This window comes from Caretta caretta, chromosome 13 (assembly GCF_965140235.1).
Source record: "Caretta caretta isolate rCarCar2 chromosome 13, rCarCar1.hap1, whole genome shotgun sequence".
NCBI classification, from domain to species: Eukaryota; Metazoa; Chordata; order Testudines; family Cheloniidae; genus Caretta; species Caretta caretta.
In genome coordinates, this window is record NC_134218.1 from 7,653,070 (window position 1) to 7,667,336 (window position 14,267).

The following is a 14,267-nucleotide window of genomic DNA, read 5'->3' on the forward strand; positions in this document are numbered from 1 at the left end:
AAGTTATAGAGTCACTCTGGTTTGACATAGGTATAAACACAAGTAGAAACTGACCATTTTGTTTTAGTGGTCTGCAGAGAGCTTCCGTCACCAATTGATTGTTATTTATACAGTGCCATAGATTTACTTGTCCCTTTGCCAACAAACAGAAGAAAATGGCCAGGAACCTGCCCTCTGTGAGGGGAGCTTCTTGCTGTTCCACCAGAGTGAACCTGCCTCACCCAGCCTCTAAAGGATTCCTCTTCTAGAAGAGCTATTCAGGTGGTGTAGAGTGGAGCTCATTGGGAATTTAACAACAAGGTTTTTTGATGGAAAATGCCATTCGTGAAAAATGAAACTTTTCAAGGGAATTTACTGGTTGTGATGAAACTTTGACAGAGGAGGTTTCTCGGGTCCAGGATGAATTGTCAGGGAGCAGTGGCAGGAAGGAGATAGGAGAAATACACCCCTGCCTGATTCTTACCAGGGGCTTGAACCTGGGTCTCCCATATCTAGGAGAGTGTACAAGCCACATGCTATTGGCTATTTTGGGGAGAGTGTCTCTTTGCCTCTCCGGTTTTTCACTGAAAAATTTCCAAAGGTCTCAGCTTTATCCTGATGCAGAATAAGATTTGTTTAGTTATTTAAATTGCAATAATTCTTATGGGATGGGGAAAAAGTGACCGCAGCTGGTCTTCAAGACACCCTCTTCTGTGGGACATGACAAGGGAAAAAGGAGGAATGATTGGGACTCCCTTGCACCCCGGTGAGTTCTGGCTGCTGGAATGGCCCCTCTGGGCTGAGGGCAGTGGGCGTCAATTGCCAAAATCACCACTTTTGCATGCACACACTCATGATCTCTGCTGAACATTCCTGTGTCAGCTCAAGATCTAGGCCAGTACCCTTCCCTAGGAAAGAATACAACGTAAGGGCTGCACTGAGGTCAACTGCAGTGCTCGTAATATGGGAGGACTGAGGTTTATTTGTAGACCTCACAGAAGAAATACATTTATAAAAGTGAGACTTGAAGGATGGAGGCGCGGTAGCATTTGGGCTAGGCAGTAAGCTCCAGGAAGCAGTGAGTTTCATTAGCAATAAGGGATGCAGCAGGTGGGCAGAGCTGCAGACGTCATAACTTTGATGAAAACACTGAGAGTCCACTGGCCCAGTCTTGTATTTCTGATTCTCTAGTCTTTCACCCATCTAGATGTAGAGAAACTGGAAAGGATCCAGAGGCGAGCGACAAAGATGATCAAAGGGATGGAATGCCAGCCATGTGAGCAAAGGCTAGAGGAACTGGGTAGGTTTAGTTTGGAAAAGAGGAGATTAAGGGAGGATATGATAGCGGTCTTCAGATCCTTGAAAGGCTGCCATAAAAAAAGATGGAGAAAAGTTGTTCTCTTTTGCCACAGAGGGCAGGAGAAGAGGCAGTGCGTCCAAACTACAGCAGAGCAGATTTAGATTAAATCACAGGAATAACTTCCTAGCTGTAAGAACAGTAGGACAATGGAACAGACGCCTCGGGAGGTTGTGGAATCTTCTTCACAGGAGGTTTTCAAAAGGCAGCTGGGTAGCCATCTGTCTTGGATGGTTTAGACACAACAAATCCTGCATGTTGGCAGGGGGTTAGTCCCTCGCGGTCCCTTCTAACCCTATGATTCCAGCATGAAACCTAACTCACTTTTTCCAGTTCCACGCGTTAAGTTCTCCTGAGGGCACTCTGGAACGGGCCTGACGTTGAGAGCAGGTGGAAATAAAACAGAATGGTTAGTTATGAAGCCTGTTCTTTCATACGAAGGATTATGTACTGTACCAAGTACCTTAACAATCTGCAGACACTGTGACACATAATAAACAAGGGATTTGGAGAGATAGGAAAACAACTTCCATACAAGGATCGTGGGACTAAGAACGGCATTACTATAACTGCCCGCCAAAACCTTTGAGGAGTCACAGAACAGCTCCCTGTATTAGAAACAGGTGGTAAGAAACACGCGTGCGTTCTGAGAGGTAGAGTCCCACCGCTTCTGTCTCAGAGCAGACGAGCATTTCGAAATTCAGCTTTTTGCCCCCCGTTGCACAGAGCTCTGCACTTGGAACACAGCCACTTTGCCTGACACCTTCTCACACGTGCTGAGCCCTTTCGACCCTACAAGAGGGATGTGGCAAAACTGGAAAGAGTCCAGTGGAGGGCCACAGAAATTATTAGGGGTCTGGAGCACATGACTTATGAAGAGAGGCTGAGGGAACTGGGATTGTTTAGTCTGCAGAAGAGGAGAATGAGGGGGGATTTGATAGCTGCTTTCAACTACCTGAAAGGGGGTTCCAAAGAGGATGGATCTAGACTGTTCTCAGTGGTGGCAGATGACAGAACAAGGAGTAATGGTCTCAAGTTGCAGTGGGGGAGGTTTAGGTTGGATATTAGGAAAAACTTTGTCACTAGGAGGGTGGTGAAGCACTGGAATGGGTTACTTAGGGAGGTGGTGGAATCTCCTTCCTTAGAGGTTTTTAAGATCAGGCTTATCAAAGCCCTGGCTGGGATGATTTAGTTGGGGATTGATCCTGCTTTGAGCAGGGGGTTGGACTAGATGACCTCCTGAGGTCCCTTCCAACCCTGATATTCTATGATTCTATGACACTGCCAAGCATAGGCCAGATCCTTAAAGTCGATGGAGCGACACCATTTTACTGCAGCCATGTATTTTAACAAGGGGACTTGTGCCAGCTGCTCTGCAAATAAATGGCATATCCGCATGCATCAGGTACTATATATACCTGCCCACAGTGAATTACAGTCATCCCGAAAGGAAGAAGCAGGCTGAAGTCAGTACCGAGGCTGAGAAGAGGTTCCCATCACTCAGGACCTGCAATGCTACATTTGCCCTAAAAACCCATTGATTTCTCCTGCATTGGAACAATTCGGGGATTTTTTTTTAATCAAAGCGATTATAACTTCGGTTATACCATGAGAGCAGCTCTACGTGCTGCTGTCCCCGAAGTGTGCATTCATTGACCAAGATATATATGAGGGAAGCAGAGAGAGAGAAAGAGAGCCATCTGTCCTCTCTCTACCACATGTGCCCCACCCATCTCCCTGGTCAGCTGGGAAGGAGCAGGACTCTGGGGCAGTGCTGTGGGTTTAGAGATTGCACTGCTGATTTTACCATTGCGATAGGTGTTGCAGCCTCATGTCCTCCTTTGGCCAAAGATTTTTCAATTTAGTTTTTAGGGGTCTCCCCCTTGTTGTGTATAGGAATAGGGTAGTATCCCTTGACATTGTTTCTGAGCCCTATAGCAATGCCCTCCATGTTCTATGTTTTAGAATCAGCTAGAAATCATCCCGAGCAGCAGGATATATTATACAGAGCCAGGCTTGGTATATTTGTGTACAGTGAGTAAACACAGTTATTTGGAATTCAGCTGTGCCCGTGTGGTTTCTTCACATTCCTGTTGCTGTGCAAACAGCATAATACCGCTGCCCACCTAAATGTGAAGAACTGAAAGTGGGGGGTATTTTCCTGACAATAACTGGGGAGATGGAAGGGAGGGAACAGCCCAGGTCCAAGACGAGAGATGATCCCGGGCAGCACGTACCTATGTGATGGAGGCCTGGGGAAGGGTCTGCTGCTAGCTGAAATAACGGCTCTCACAGCCAGCTCAATAAGCGTGCACAGTATCATGGGAGAGCTGTCCTATTGTGAGGAGAAATGGAGCCTTCTTTTATAAAAACTGAAGGCAAAGTGGTTTTGAAACTATTGCAGCACAGGTAAATACAAGGCCTGATTACTAGTTAGATGCACAACTGCATGTGTAAAAATGTTTGTGTCACTGTGTCTAATTTGCACTTGGAGTTAATGATTAATGCATGATTTATACAATTGCTCATCGAGTGTGACTACAAGTTTGCATGCAGTCACACCGGCCATGCCTGCATTTGGCACACAGTTTCACTTTTTCCCTATGCAGTTACATGTCTCCCTTTTTTGACAGTCAGACCCACAGACAATAGCAGTGCCATGAAATAGCCAAAAGCACACTGGGTATTAACATGCAAAAAGAGCAGAACAAACATCCCACTCAAAAACTCTTCTGCCTGTTACGACCACGGTGAGTAACTTTAAAAACCTACTCCAGCTGACGTGGCATCCAAACATTAATTTGCCTTTGTGGAAATGGCTTTGAGAGGTGCTTTAGTTTATGTGAACAATTGGCTGCAGTTTCAGTTAGAGAATGACTTTCAGTTAAAGTATTAAACAGAGTTAAATAACGTAGCTCCAATGTACTTAATGCCTGTTGCCAAATTCAAGACTGAGGCCAAAATACAAGCCAGATGCATTGGATTGACAACTAGACTGAAGGCTGGTCAATGAAGATACAAGATAGATTATAAGCATAAGCAGATGCAAAGATGGTGATATACAAAACCGGGAAACATCACTATTCTGTAAAATTAAACATCAAAGGCTGTCCAGAGTTTACCCCTTCAAGGCATGATGCAGTAATGAGTTTAAAGTCCTGCATTACTGCTAATTCAACCCCCCTGCCCACAGTTATACCAAACAGTTTATCTAAGGTATTGTTTTTACTGCATTTACTATTCCTTAGAACTTAAAGAGAATTTTTGAATTACTATTAAAAGATTAATTAATTAACCTTCAGTAAAGCCTTCTTAATTAAGAAGCATTAAAGCAAAGGGCATATGCTAGAGACCTGCCATGAATATTGGTTCAATTTATAGACTCATACTTTAAGGTCTGAAGAGACCACCGTGATCGTCTAGTGTGATCTCCTGCACCTTGCAAACCATAGAACATCCCCCACTCACTCCTGTAATAGACACCTAACCTCTGGCCGCGTTACTGAAGTCCTCAAATCATGGTTTAAAAACTTCAAGTTACATAGAATTCACCATTTACACCAGTTTAAACCTGCAAATGACCCATACTCCATGCTGCAGAGGAAGACGAAAAAAGGCCCAGGGTCTCTGCCAATCTGAGGTCGGGGGAAATTCCTTCCCAACCCCAAATATGGCGATCAGTAAGACTCTGAGCGTGTGAGCAAGACCCACCAGGCAGATACATGGGAAAGAATTCTCTGCAGTAACTCAGACCCCTAGTGTCCCGTCTCCAGCTGTTTCATTATGTTCATTAATATGAATATTTAATTGTGGGAATGTTTGCCAAAAACTGCAAATTTTAAGCAAATATTGACAAATATTTGCAGACAGCAGATTTTAAATACATACCAATATTCACTCCAGAAATTGATTCTAGGAGGTATGTTCATCCAATCGGGGAACAGAAGCAATACCGTGTACCTAGGTGTCCAATCAAAGATATTCAACACAGCTTAAACTGGTTTCTGACTCTGGAATAGTTTCAATTAACTACTTGCAAACCAGATGCAGAACAAAAAACTATTTACAACTAATATTTGATAATTAATTGAATCATGAACAAATTCAAGAAAATCATAACCTGCTTGCAGACAACCTGCAAACAGGAAAAGTGATTTATTTAAAAGTATTTACCCAGCTCTGATAAATGCAATATCATTATTTCCATTGCATGTGTGGAAAACTGATTCACAGACAGGTTAATTGACTTGCCCAAGGCCACAGACTTGTATGCTGTGAGAGAATTCGTTGTCACATTCTGTGCCACTCAACTTGATTAAGGCACTGCAAGTCAGGCTTGAAGTGATCTCTACTTGTTCAGTCCTGGGTTGTTGTTTTTTTCTGTACTAGCTTCATATAGTGAAGAACTGCTGCTGCTTTATCGTGTGTTTAAAAGGAACTAAACAGCCATTAAACCAGCTTGTCGCATGAGCAAATCAGCACTTAAGTCGAGGTCTCCAGTTAGGGAAAGCCGCTGTGTTACATAAATGAATACCAAACCTGCTGCTGTTTTACATTACAAGTTACCATTATGTCCTCTGAGTTTTTTCAATTAGTGCACAAGTGAAATTAGAAAACCACGAGACAAAATATACGTTTTTCTACACTGGTCAGTCAGAGCACACAAGGTGATGCATTTCCTATTGTGTAATAAATTAATGCCCCTGCACTTTCATGTTTGGAATAATACAACACTGATATTCCACAGCACTGAGATATATATTAAACAATGATGATTAAAGATGCTTAGAAATTGGCGTCATCTGTAATCTCTGAAGATGCATATTAGGAGATAAACCCACCTCTTCAGCCCCACAGCCAGCCACTGGATGTCATTTTAATCCTAAACAGAAGATGATTTGAAATACAAGATACCTGGACCTCAATTGCGCTGGTCTCCCATTAGGGATAGCTTGCATCTCCTCAGAGATGAGAAAAGTTTGGATAAATACACTGGGCAGTAACTGACGTCAGAATTTCACAAGATTCCTAACCAAAAAAAAGGGGGGGGGCTGCTTGATCTGAAGTTGAAAGTTAGGTAATATACTCCATCTTCTTCTCAGCGTACATATCTCAGCCCTCTTCATCGGAAAAAAGGGTGATGATTTGCTTCCATTTAACTGTATAGAATTCCCTCTCTACAAACTACTCTGAGGAGTATTTAAGAAGAAAAGATTTCATGTTCACCCTGTTATATACTCTTTTAAACTCTAATTGGCTAGAGATTAACTCCCACCCCTCTGAAAACTCATGTCGAGAAGACAAGACCCCAAAAAGTTCTCAGATCTGAGACTGGCATCAACAGGAAAAACTACATAGACTGACTTCTCCCTTCTTCCAGTTCATGTCCGGTTCTCTTACATTTTCAAGCCTATTGCTCCAGTACATAAATATCCTTGAAAAGTTAAAAATTCCATCAAAAAGTAAAAGTAAAATGTGCATAAGAAAACAGAACACTGACTAAATGGTGTTATCCTGCATTCCGTTCCACCCACTGTATAGTGTTAGAGCTTCAGTTTGTGTAGTTGAAGGAGCTACTCTGATTTATTCCAAGCAACGATTCATGCTTAAATAGCAGCTCTTTGCCTTGCAAGTTCGTTCATTTTTATTTGTATTGTGACATGAGCCATAACTTTGTGAAATTACATTCTGTTGCCATAGGAAGGAAATACAATAATATCAGCAGAGAGATGTAATTTGAAGATTGGAAGAAAGGAAATCTATGTTTCTTTGATACCATGACAAGTTGAGAGCAGGTGCAAGACAAATATATAGAATGCAGAAAAGTCAGATTAAAAGGGTGGGATTGTATTTATTCCAGTGGTTAACTGCTCCTGTAAAGTGAAAACAGTAACATACAGGACACAAGAGTCCAAGTCCTCATCCAATGGAGTTTTGCCAGTTTACACCAGCTGAGGGTCTGGCCCCAACTAAAATGACAGCATCGAGCACTGGAGACATTATTAAAATGGGGAACTGGCCTTGTTTCCCCCTGAATTTACAGAGAGTAAAGTCACCAGTGTCTACTTTAGAAACCGTTTCTGCTACTTGCTGAAGTTCAGTGGAGAGATGCTCGTTTGGCTGAAACAGATGTTGGACTTTATTCCGATCTCACAAACACCTGGATTTGCCTGGGTGTAATTCCATCGGCTTCAGTGGAGTTACTCCTCATTTACACCAGTGCAAGATCAGAATCAAGCCCCATGACAGATCAGAAAAGACCTTTGCTTCTTTTATGCACAAAAATTGCACAGGATGGATGGATGTGTTTGTTCCCAGAAGTAATCTGACTTATAAATAAATTACATTGTTGAAGCTGGAAAGGGATCAGTATGTTAATCCTTCTCCTCCTCCCACTCTGCCCCCCTCTTTGGCCAGGTGGCAGCCTGCAATAAAAGTAAGCACATGTTCACCTGGAACACCACCACCTTCTGCTCTCCAGAGACCATTTCACGGGACTTACCCTTGGTCATACGAGTGCAAAGGATGACTAATGCTCAGGCTTGCACAGAGCACATCTACGAAGTTTTTCTGGCTTATTATGTCAGCTAGAACAGTGGTTCTCAGCCCAGGGTATGTGTACCCCTGGGGGTATGCAGAGATCTTCCAGGGGGTACTCAACTCATCTAGATCAGTGTTTCTCAACCTGGGGGTTGCAACCCCCGGAGGGGTCACGGGATAGGTTTAGGGGGATCACAAGTGCAGGGCCAGCATTACGGAGTGTCAAGCCTGGCAAATGCCTGGGGTCCCACACCACAAGGGGCCCTGCGAAGCTAAGTTACATGCGTCGGACAAGATTCACAAGTGAAAAAACAGGCTCAAGTACAATATTTATATTCCAATCCATTTATTTTATAATTATATGGTAAAAATGAGAAAGTCAGCAATTGTTCAGAACTAGTGTGCCCTGACACTTTTGTATTTTTAGGTCTGATTTTGTAAGCAAGTAGCTTTTAAGTGAGGTGAAACTTCGGGGGAGGTGAGACAAATCAGACTCCTGAAAGGGGTACAGTATTCTGGAGAGTCTGAGAACCACTGAGCTAGATTGAGCACTGGCTTGCAACACAGCCAGGTCTGCAGGAGATCAGTGAGTGACAGCGGTCAGCTGTTGTTCTCTATGAAAGCTAGCAGCTGCTAGGTTAAAAAAAAAGTCAATCAACCAACTAATTAATCAATCAAAGCACCTTACTGATCACTGATCTCTAGTTTCAGAGTAGCAGCCGTGTTCGTCTGTATTCGCAAAAAGAAAAGGAGGACTTGTGGCACCTTAGAGACTAACAAATGTATTTGAGCATCAGCTTTCCTGAGCTACAGCTCACTTCATCGGATCTCTAGCGTGGCTACATGCAGTCAGCTCTTAGCATGAATACAAAGGAACGCAGGGGAAACTCACCTGAATGACAGTCTTAAGCGTGGAGGCTTCCACAATGGTGGTACAGATCAGAGAGTCGGGCTGCTGGTCCCTGCCGTAGATCTCGCCCATGGTGAAGATCATGGGGATGGCCAGCAGGAAAGAGGCAACCCAGATGCAGCTGATGAACTTCTTGGTCCTGCTCCTGGACATGATGCTCTTGGCTTTGAAGGGGTGGCAGATGGCCATGTACCTCTCCACGCTGAGGCTGGCGATGTTGAGGGCGGTGGCGTAGGTGCAGGCGTCTCTCAGGAAGTAGTAGCCCTTGCAGACGGCGTCCCCGAAGGCCCAGGGGTGGTGCACCCAGATGAAGTTGTACAGCTCGATGGGCATGCACAGGAGGAAGATGAGCAGGTCGGAGAAAGCCAGGCTGGCCAGATGGTAGTGCACGGTGCTCTGCAGGTTCTGCAGGGACTTCTTGCGCACCAGCGTGTAGGCGGTGATGGAGTTGCCGACGGTGCCCACCAGGAAGAGCCCCAGGTAGATGACCGTGACCATGACTTTGGAGTAGATGTCGGTGTTCACATCCAGATCTTCCTCGCCCGGCCCTTGGGAGTACGGATCCGAGCTGTTGGAGACGTTCCCCGCCGCCCAGTCCGTGGGCTGCAGGCGCGACGGACCCGCGTGCTGTTGCCACGAAGACGTTGCGTTCAGCTGCATGCTCCGCGGCCCAGGGATGCTCGGCCCGAGCGGTACCCAGCGCTGCCCACGCTCCGCCCGGCTGCGAGGGTGGAACGCTGCCACTCCGGAGCGGCGTGGAAACTTGGCTCGTTTAAATGCGTCGGGGAAGGCGGCGCCCGGAGGGGGAGCGAGCGCCCGCCCAGCTCGATTCACAAAATCCGCGGGAGCAGCCTCCGGCGGCACAGGGGCTGCGCCTGGCCCTGGCGAGCCGCTCTCTCTTCCCCCAGCCCGCGTCTGCTTCCCCAGAGGCGACCGGCACCAACGGGCTGGCAGCAGGGCGATGATCGCTCTCACACACGTGCCCGTCGAAGCTGGGGAGCTAGTGGTGGGTGATGTGAACGAGCTGGGGAAAGGTAAAAGCCGGATCGAGCTGGAGCCTGGCGGATCCTGCTCCTTTCCCCCCACCCCGGGCTCACAGGCACCAACGGAGAGCCAGGCTAGGTGCTCTTGCTGGACCACTATTAACCCAGACCCCGATGTACCCCCCGCCCCCCTCGAGCACACGTGCCGCAAAAACCCCGGACCCAGCGCGTGGATTGCTCCTGGATCCAGCCACGTTTGGACCCCGAGCTACCAAATGCTAATTCCTAAACAGTCGGGTGCACCAGTGCCCGTAAAAACCTGGACCCGGCCCCAGGATCTAACTGCAATCTTTGGCCCCAAGCCCGACCTCCTACAATCTAAAGAGGAAATGTGTAGCCACAGTTAACTTTACTGTAAAAATCTGGACCCCCCCCCCCCCGCATCCTGGCCCCGGTAGTTGGTACCCGGAGCCCGTCTATTTTTCATCTTAACCCAAAATTCTACTGTCTAAACAGAGGGGGGAATCTCGGGTCCTAGTGCAGCCAAAAACCCCAGCTCCTGTTGCAAACTGGAGCAGCACCACAAAAACATGAGTCCAGTGGGGTCTGCAGGATCTTACCTTTTAAAAACAATTATTTTGCTCCCAGATTCCAAAACTGGGCACTTGTTGGTGTTCCTACTTGGCCAGAAAAATCCAAACTCCAACACATCCTAGTGCAAGAGCTACACAAATACACCTATAGGGCACCTGGATCTTACTGGATCTGGCACATTTTTGCCCAGAAGTCTGTTAATTCTACTGGGTAAAGAGATCAAGTGTTGCCACCCCTAGCCCTGCAATTTAAAAGGTAATTCATTGATTAAATATCAGCAGGACCCCGTCGATCCAGCTTTTACATTTCTCCAGATAAACTCGCCCACCTGTGAATAATCCAGCACGGAGAAAAGATGTGGGTTCAGTTCCTGCAGCCAGCCTTTTTCCCAAGGCATCCTGGCTTGGGACCTATTGCAAAGCCTAGCTGGCTAATTAACTGGAAGGAATTGTGGGGGCGGAGGGGGGGGAAGGAATTGTGTGGGAGAAGGAATAGAAACTGTTGATGCTGTAGATCACCTTTGGAAACAGAGAAGCCTGGACTCTAGGGCCACAGCACACAGTGTGATGGACATTCAGCAACCAAAATCATTGTTACAATGGAAAAATTATTAACAGAACAACCAGGGCCAGGCAAAGGATCTTGTGGCCAGTGTGTCTGCCCACACTTTCCCGGCCACACAAGGCTGAACCATCTGCTGCTTGGTATTTAGTGGGAGAGGGAAAAAAAGGGAAGATAGATACAGAATCAGTGGCTTTTGACTTATTGGAATAAACACTGTAGCACGACTCACGTACCTGGGGTATGTGCAAACATCACTCAGAAAGAACGTAAATAACCAATCTGTCTGAGGCTGCCCACGCGTTTGGCAAAACTACTCCATGAGGAGAGGGAGCCAAAAATATGGTCTAAAAATGGTTGCCTCTGTTGTGTACAGTTATGATGTATCAGTTCAGCACCAGTGCCATAGCATAACTAGCCTACACACACACACACTCGCTCTCTCTCTCTCTCCCTCCCCATGTTTCTCCCTATTCTATATCCTCCAGGTTCCAGGATTTACAGTGTGAGTCTCCACCTCTCTCCAGCAGCTCCATTTCAGCTCCAGGCTTGTGGAGAAACTAGACTGAATAAGGTGCTAGAGGCAAAGTCTCCTCTCATGATCTGCTTCATGCAGCAAACATGGCTGTCGGCAACAGTTTGGGCTAGTATAGCAATTTTCAGCAGTAGGAAAGTCTAGCTCAGGGATTCTCAAACTGGGGAGTCATGACCCCCTGAGGTGGTTACATGAGGGTCAGGGGCTGACAGCTCCAAGCCCGGCCATGTGCGGGGGAGAGTGGGGATGTCAGTCCTGAGCCCCAGTTAAATGAAAATTAAATTATCCCACCCCCATTTTTAATTTAGAAGGGGTGTGTGTGCATTCAGGGGCTTGCTGTATGAAAGGAGTCACCAATACAAAACATTTGGGGACCAATGGTCTAGTGGATAGCTCTGTAATGGGGTGACTTAGCTTTTCCACTCAGAAATTCCGGAGAAGGCCAAGGCCTTGCAAGTTGGGTATGATCCATGATAAAACTGATCTTTGTAAGAGCAGCGAGTCATTTTTTCAGCAAACTTTGCCTCAGCTTACAATTTTTTGGACTAATTTCAGGAAGTTATTATTGGAGAATGCTGCAGTACATCAGGAGGCCGCTCCTGGTTGCCCATATTAAATATTTGATTTGCAACTATTATCGGCTTGTCTCATAGGCCACATGGTAGCATTTCAGTTACCTGACTGGATCAGCATGGATAAATTCCCTCCATAAACTCCCAAGGAGCATTCCACAGATATTCTCCACCATTCACTATAAATTCAGTGTTTCCACCAGCTTTCCTCCCACTGAGGTCAATTGACAGAATAAAATAAAAGGGAGGAACCAGCTGAATGTGTATAAAACATTCACGCAAACTGGTGGGAACTGTTTTGTAGCACTCAACTCTAGTGAAGCATATTGGCCAAAAGGGTAGACAATATCCCTTTAATTTTAACATTTTGGAGTCTTTTATTATGAAATCTCCATGAAGAGGAAAATATCTTTTATTCCCTGGGGTTAGTCTGTCATGGGCTGGTGCATCCATCATCCACAACCACCCCCCCCCCCCGATCATTTTCTTCTGGCTTCCAAGGAGAAGTTTCCTGGGTGACTTCTCAAGCTGCATTTGGAATGTTTAAGAGGAACTAAGGAAGGCAGAACATGAAACAAATTATAATTTGTTTCATCAGTTGCAACCTTCCTCCACATCAAATAGTCATTCTAATCAGTCTGAGGCATTTAAAGACATAGAACAGACAGACAGCTCAGATGATCTAACAAGTGAACATTTCAACCAGTGCAATATTATAGGGAGAATGCTGTAGCATTCTGGGGCCCACCTGATGATCACTTTAGATAAGCTATTACCAGCAGGACAGTGGGGTGGGAGGAGGTATTGTTTCATATTCTCTGTGTATATATAAAGTCTGATACAGTTTCCACGGTATGCATCTGATGAAGTGAGCTGTAGCTCACGAAAGCTCATGCTCAAATAAATTGGTTAGTCTCTAAGGTGCCACAAGTACTCCTTTTCTTTTTGCGAATACAGACTAACACGGCTGTTACTCTGAAACCTGTAATTTCATGTTAACCATGAAAAAGTGATGTGTCTCCCCCAACTGCAACTCACACATCCATTGGGCTACATATGGTTTGAAATTTCTGAGAGTATCTGCATGCATGTATAAAATTCTCGGTTTTGGAGTGTGTTTTAAGTTTCTATGCACAGCCAATCGCAAATATTTTGGATTACAACCAAAAGAATACCATCGATCACACACAACTGTCACTGGGAACTCAGAGCACCAGATCCTGTGTTTTATCTCAACTCTGAATACCACCCGGCCTTGCAATGACAATTCTGAAAGAGATGGTTACAGAAACCAATTGCTCGTACTGAAATATCAGCCTAGCTGGTTCAGTTGCACCATCTCAACGGTACCCCTATTGCTGTTGATTTAAAATCAATAGTTGTCATAAATATAAAGGGAAGGGTAAACCCCTTTGAAATCCCTCCTGGCCAGGGGAAAGCTCCTCTCACCTGTAAAGGGTTAAGAAGCTAAAGGTAACCTCGCTGGCACCTGACCAAAATGACCAATGAGGAGACAAGATACTTTCAAAAGCTGGGAGGAGGGAGAGAAACAAAGGGTCTGTGTCTGTCTGTTGCTGGGTCTTGGCCGGGGATAGACCAGGAATGGAGTCTTAGAACTTTTAGTAAGTAATCTAGCTAGGTATGTGTTAGATTATGATTTCTTTAAATGGCTGAGAAAAGCATTGTGCTGAATAGAATAACTATTTCTGTCTGTGTATCTTTTTTGTAACTTAAGGTTTTGCCTAGAGGGGTTCTCTATGTTTTGAATCTAATTACCCTGTAAGGTATCTACCATCCTGATTTTACAGAGGTGATTTCTTTACTTCTATTTCTATTAAAAGTCTTCTTGTAAGAAAACTGAATGCTTTTTCATTGTTCTCAGATCCAAGGGTTTGGGTCTGTGGTCACCTATGCAAATTGGTGAGGCTTTTTATCCAACAGTTCCCAGGAAAGGGGGGGTGCAAGTGTTGGGAGGATTGTTCATTGTTCTTAAGATCCAAGGGTCTGGGTCTGTAGTCACCTAGGCAAATTGGTGAGGCTTTTTACCAAACCTTGTCCAGGAAGTGGGGTGCAAGGTTTTGGGAAGTATTTTGGGGGGAAAGACGCGTCCAAACAGCTCTTCCCCAGTAACCAGTATTAGTTTGGTGGTGGTAGCGGCCAGTCCAAGGATAACGGATGCAATATTTTGTACCTTGGGGAAGTTTTGACCTAAGCTGGTAAAGATAAGCTTAGGAGG

The 14,267-nt window shown here is 45.4% G+C and overlaps 1 protein-coding gene across 1 annotated transcript in view; it reads right to left on the reverse strand.

Annotated features, from left to right (window-relative positions):
* The window catches only part of NTSR1 (neurotensin receptor 1), a 105,828-nt gene extending 96,085 nt beyond the window's left edge, over positions 1–9,743 (reverse strand). The window contains exon 1 of the mRNA XM_048820281.2: positions 8,769–9,743. Coding sequence (XP_048676238.1) covers positions 8,769–9,446 — 678 coding nt within the window. The 5' untranslated portion in view covers positions 9,447–9,743. The remainder of the gene's footprint in view (positions 1–8,768) is intronic.
* Between the last annotated feature and the right edge of the window lie 4,524 nt (positions 9,744–14,267).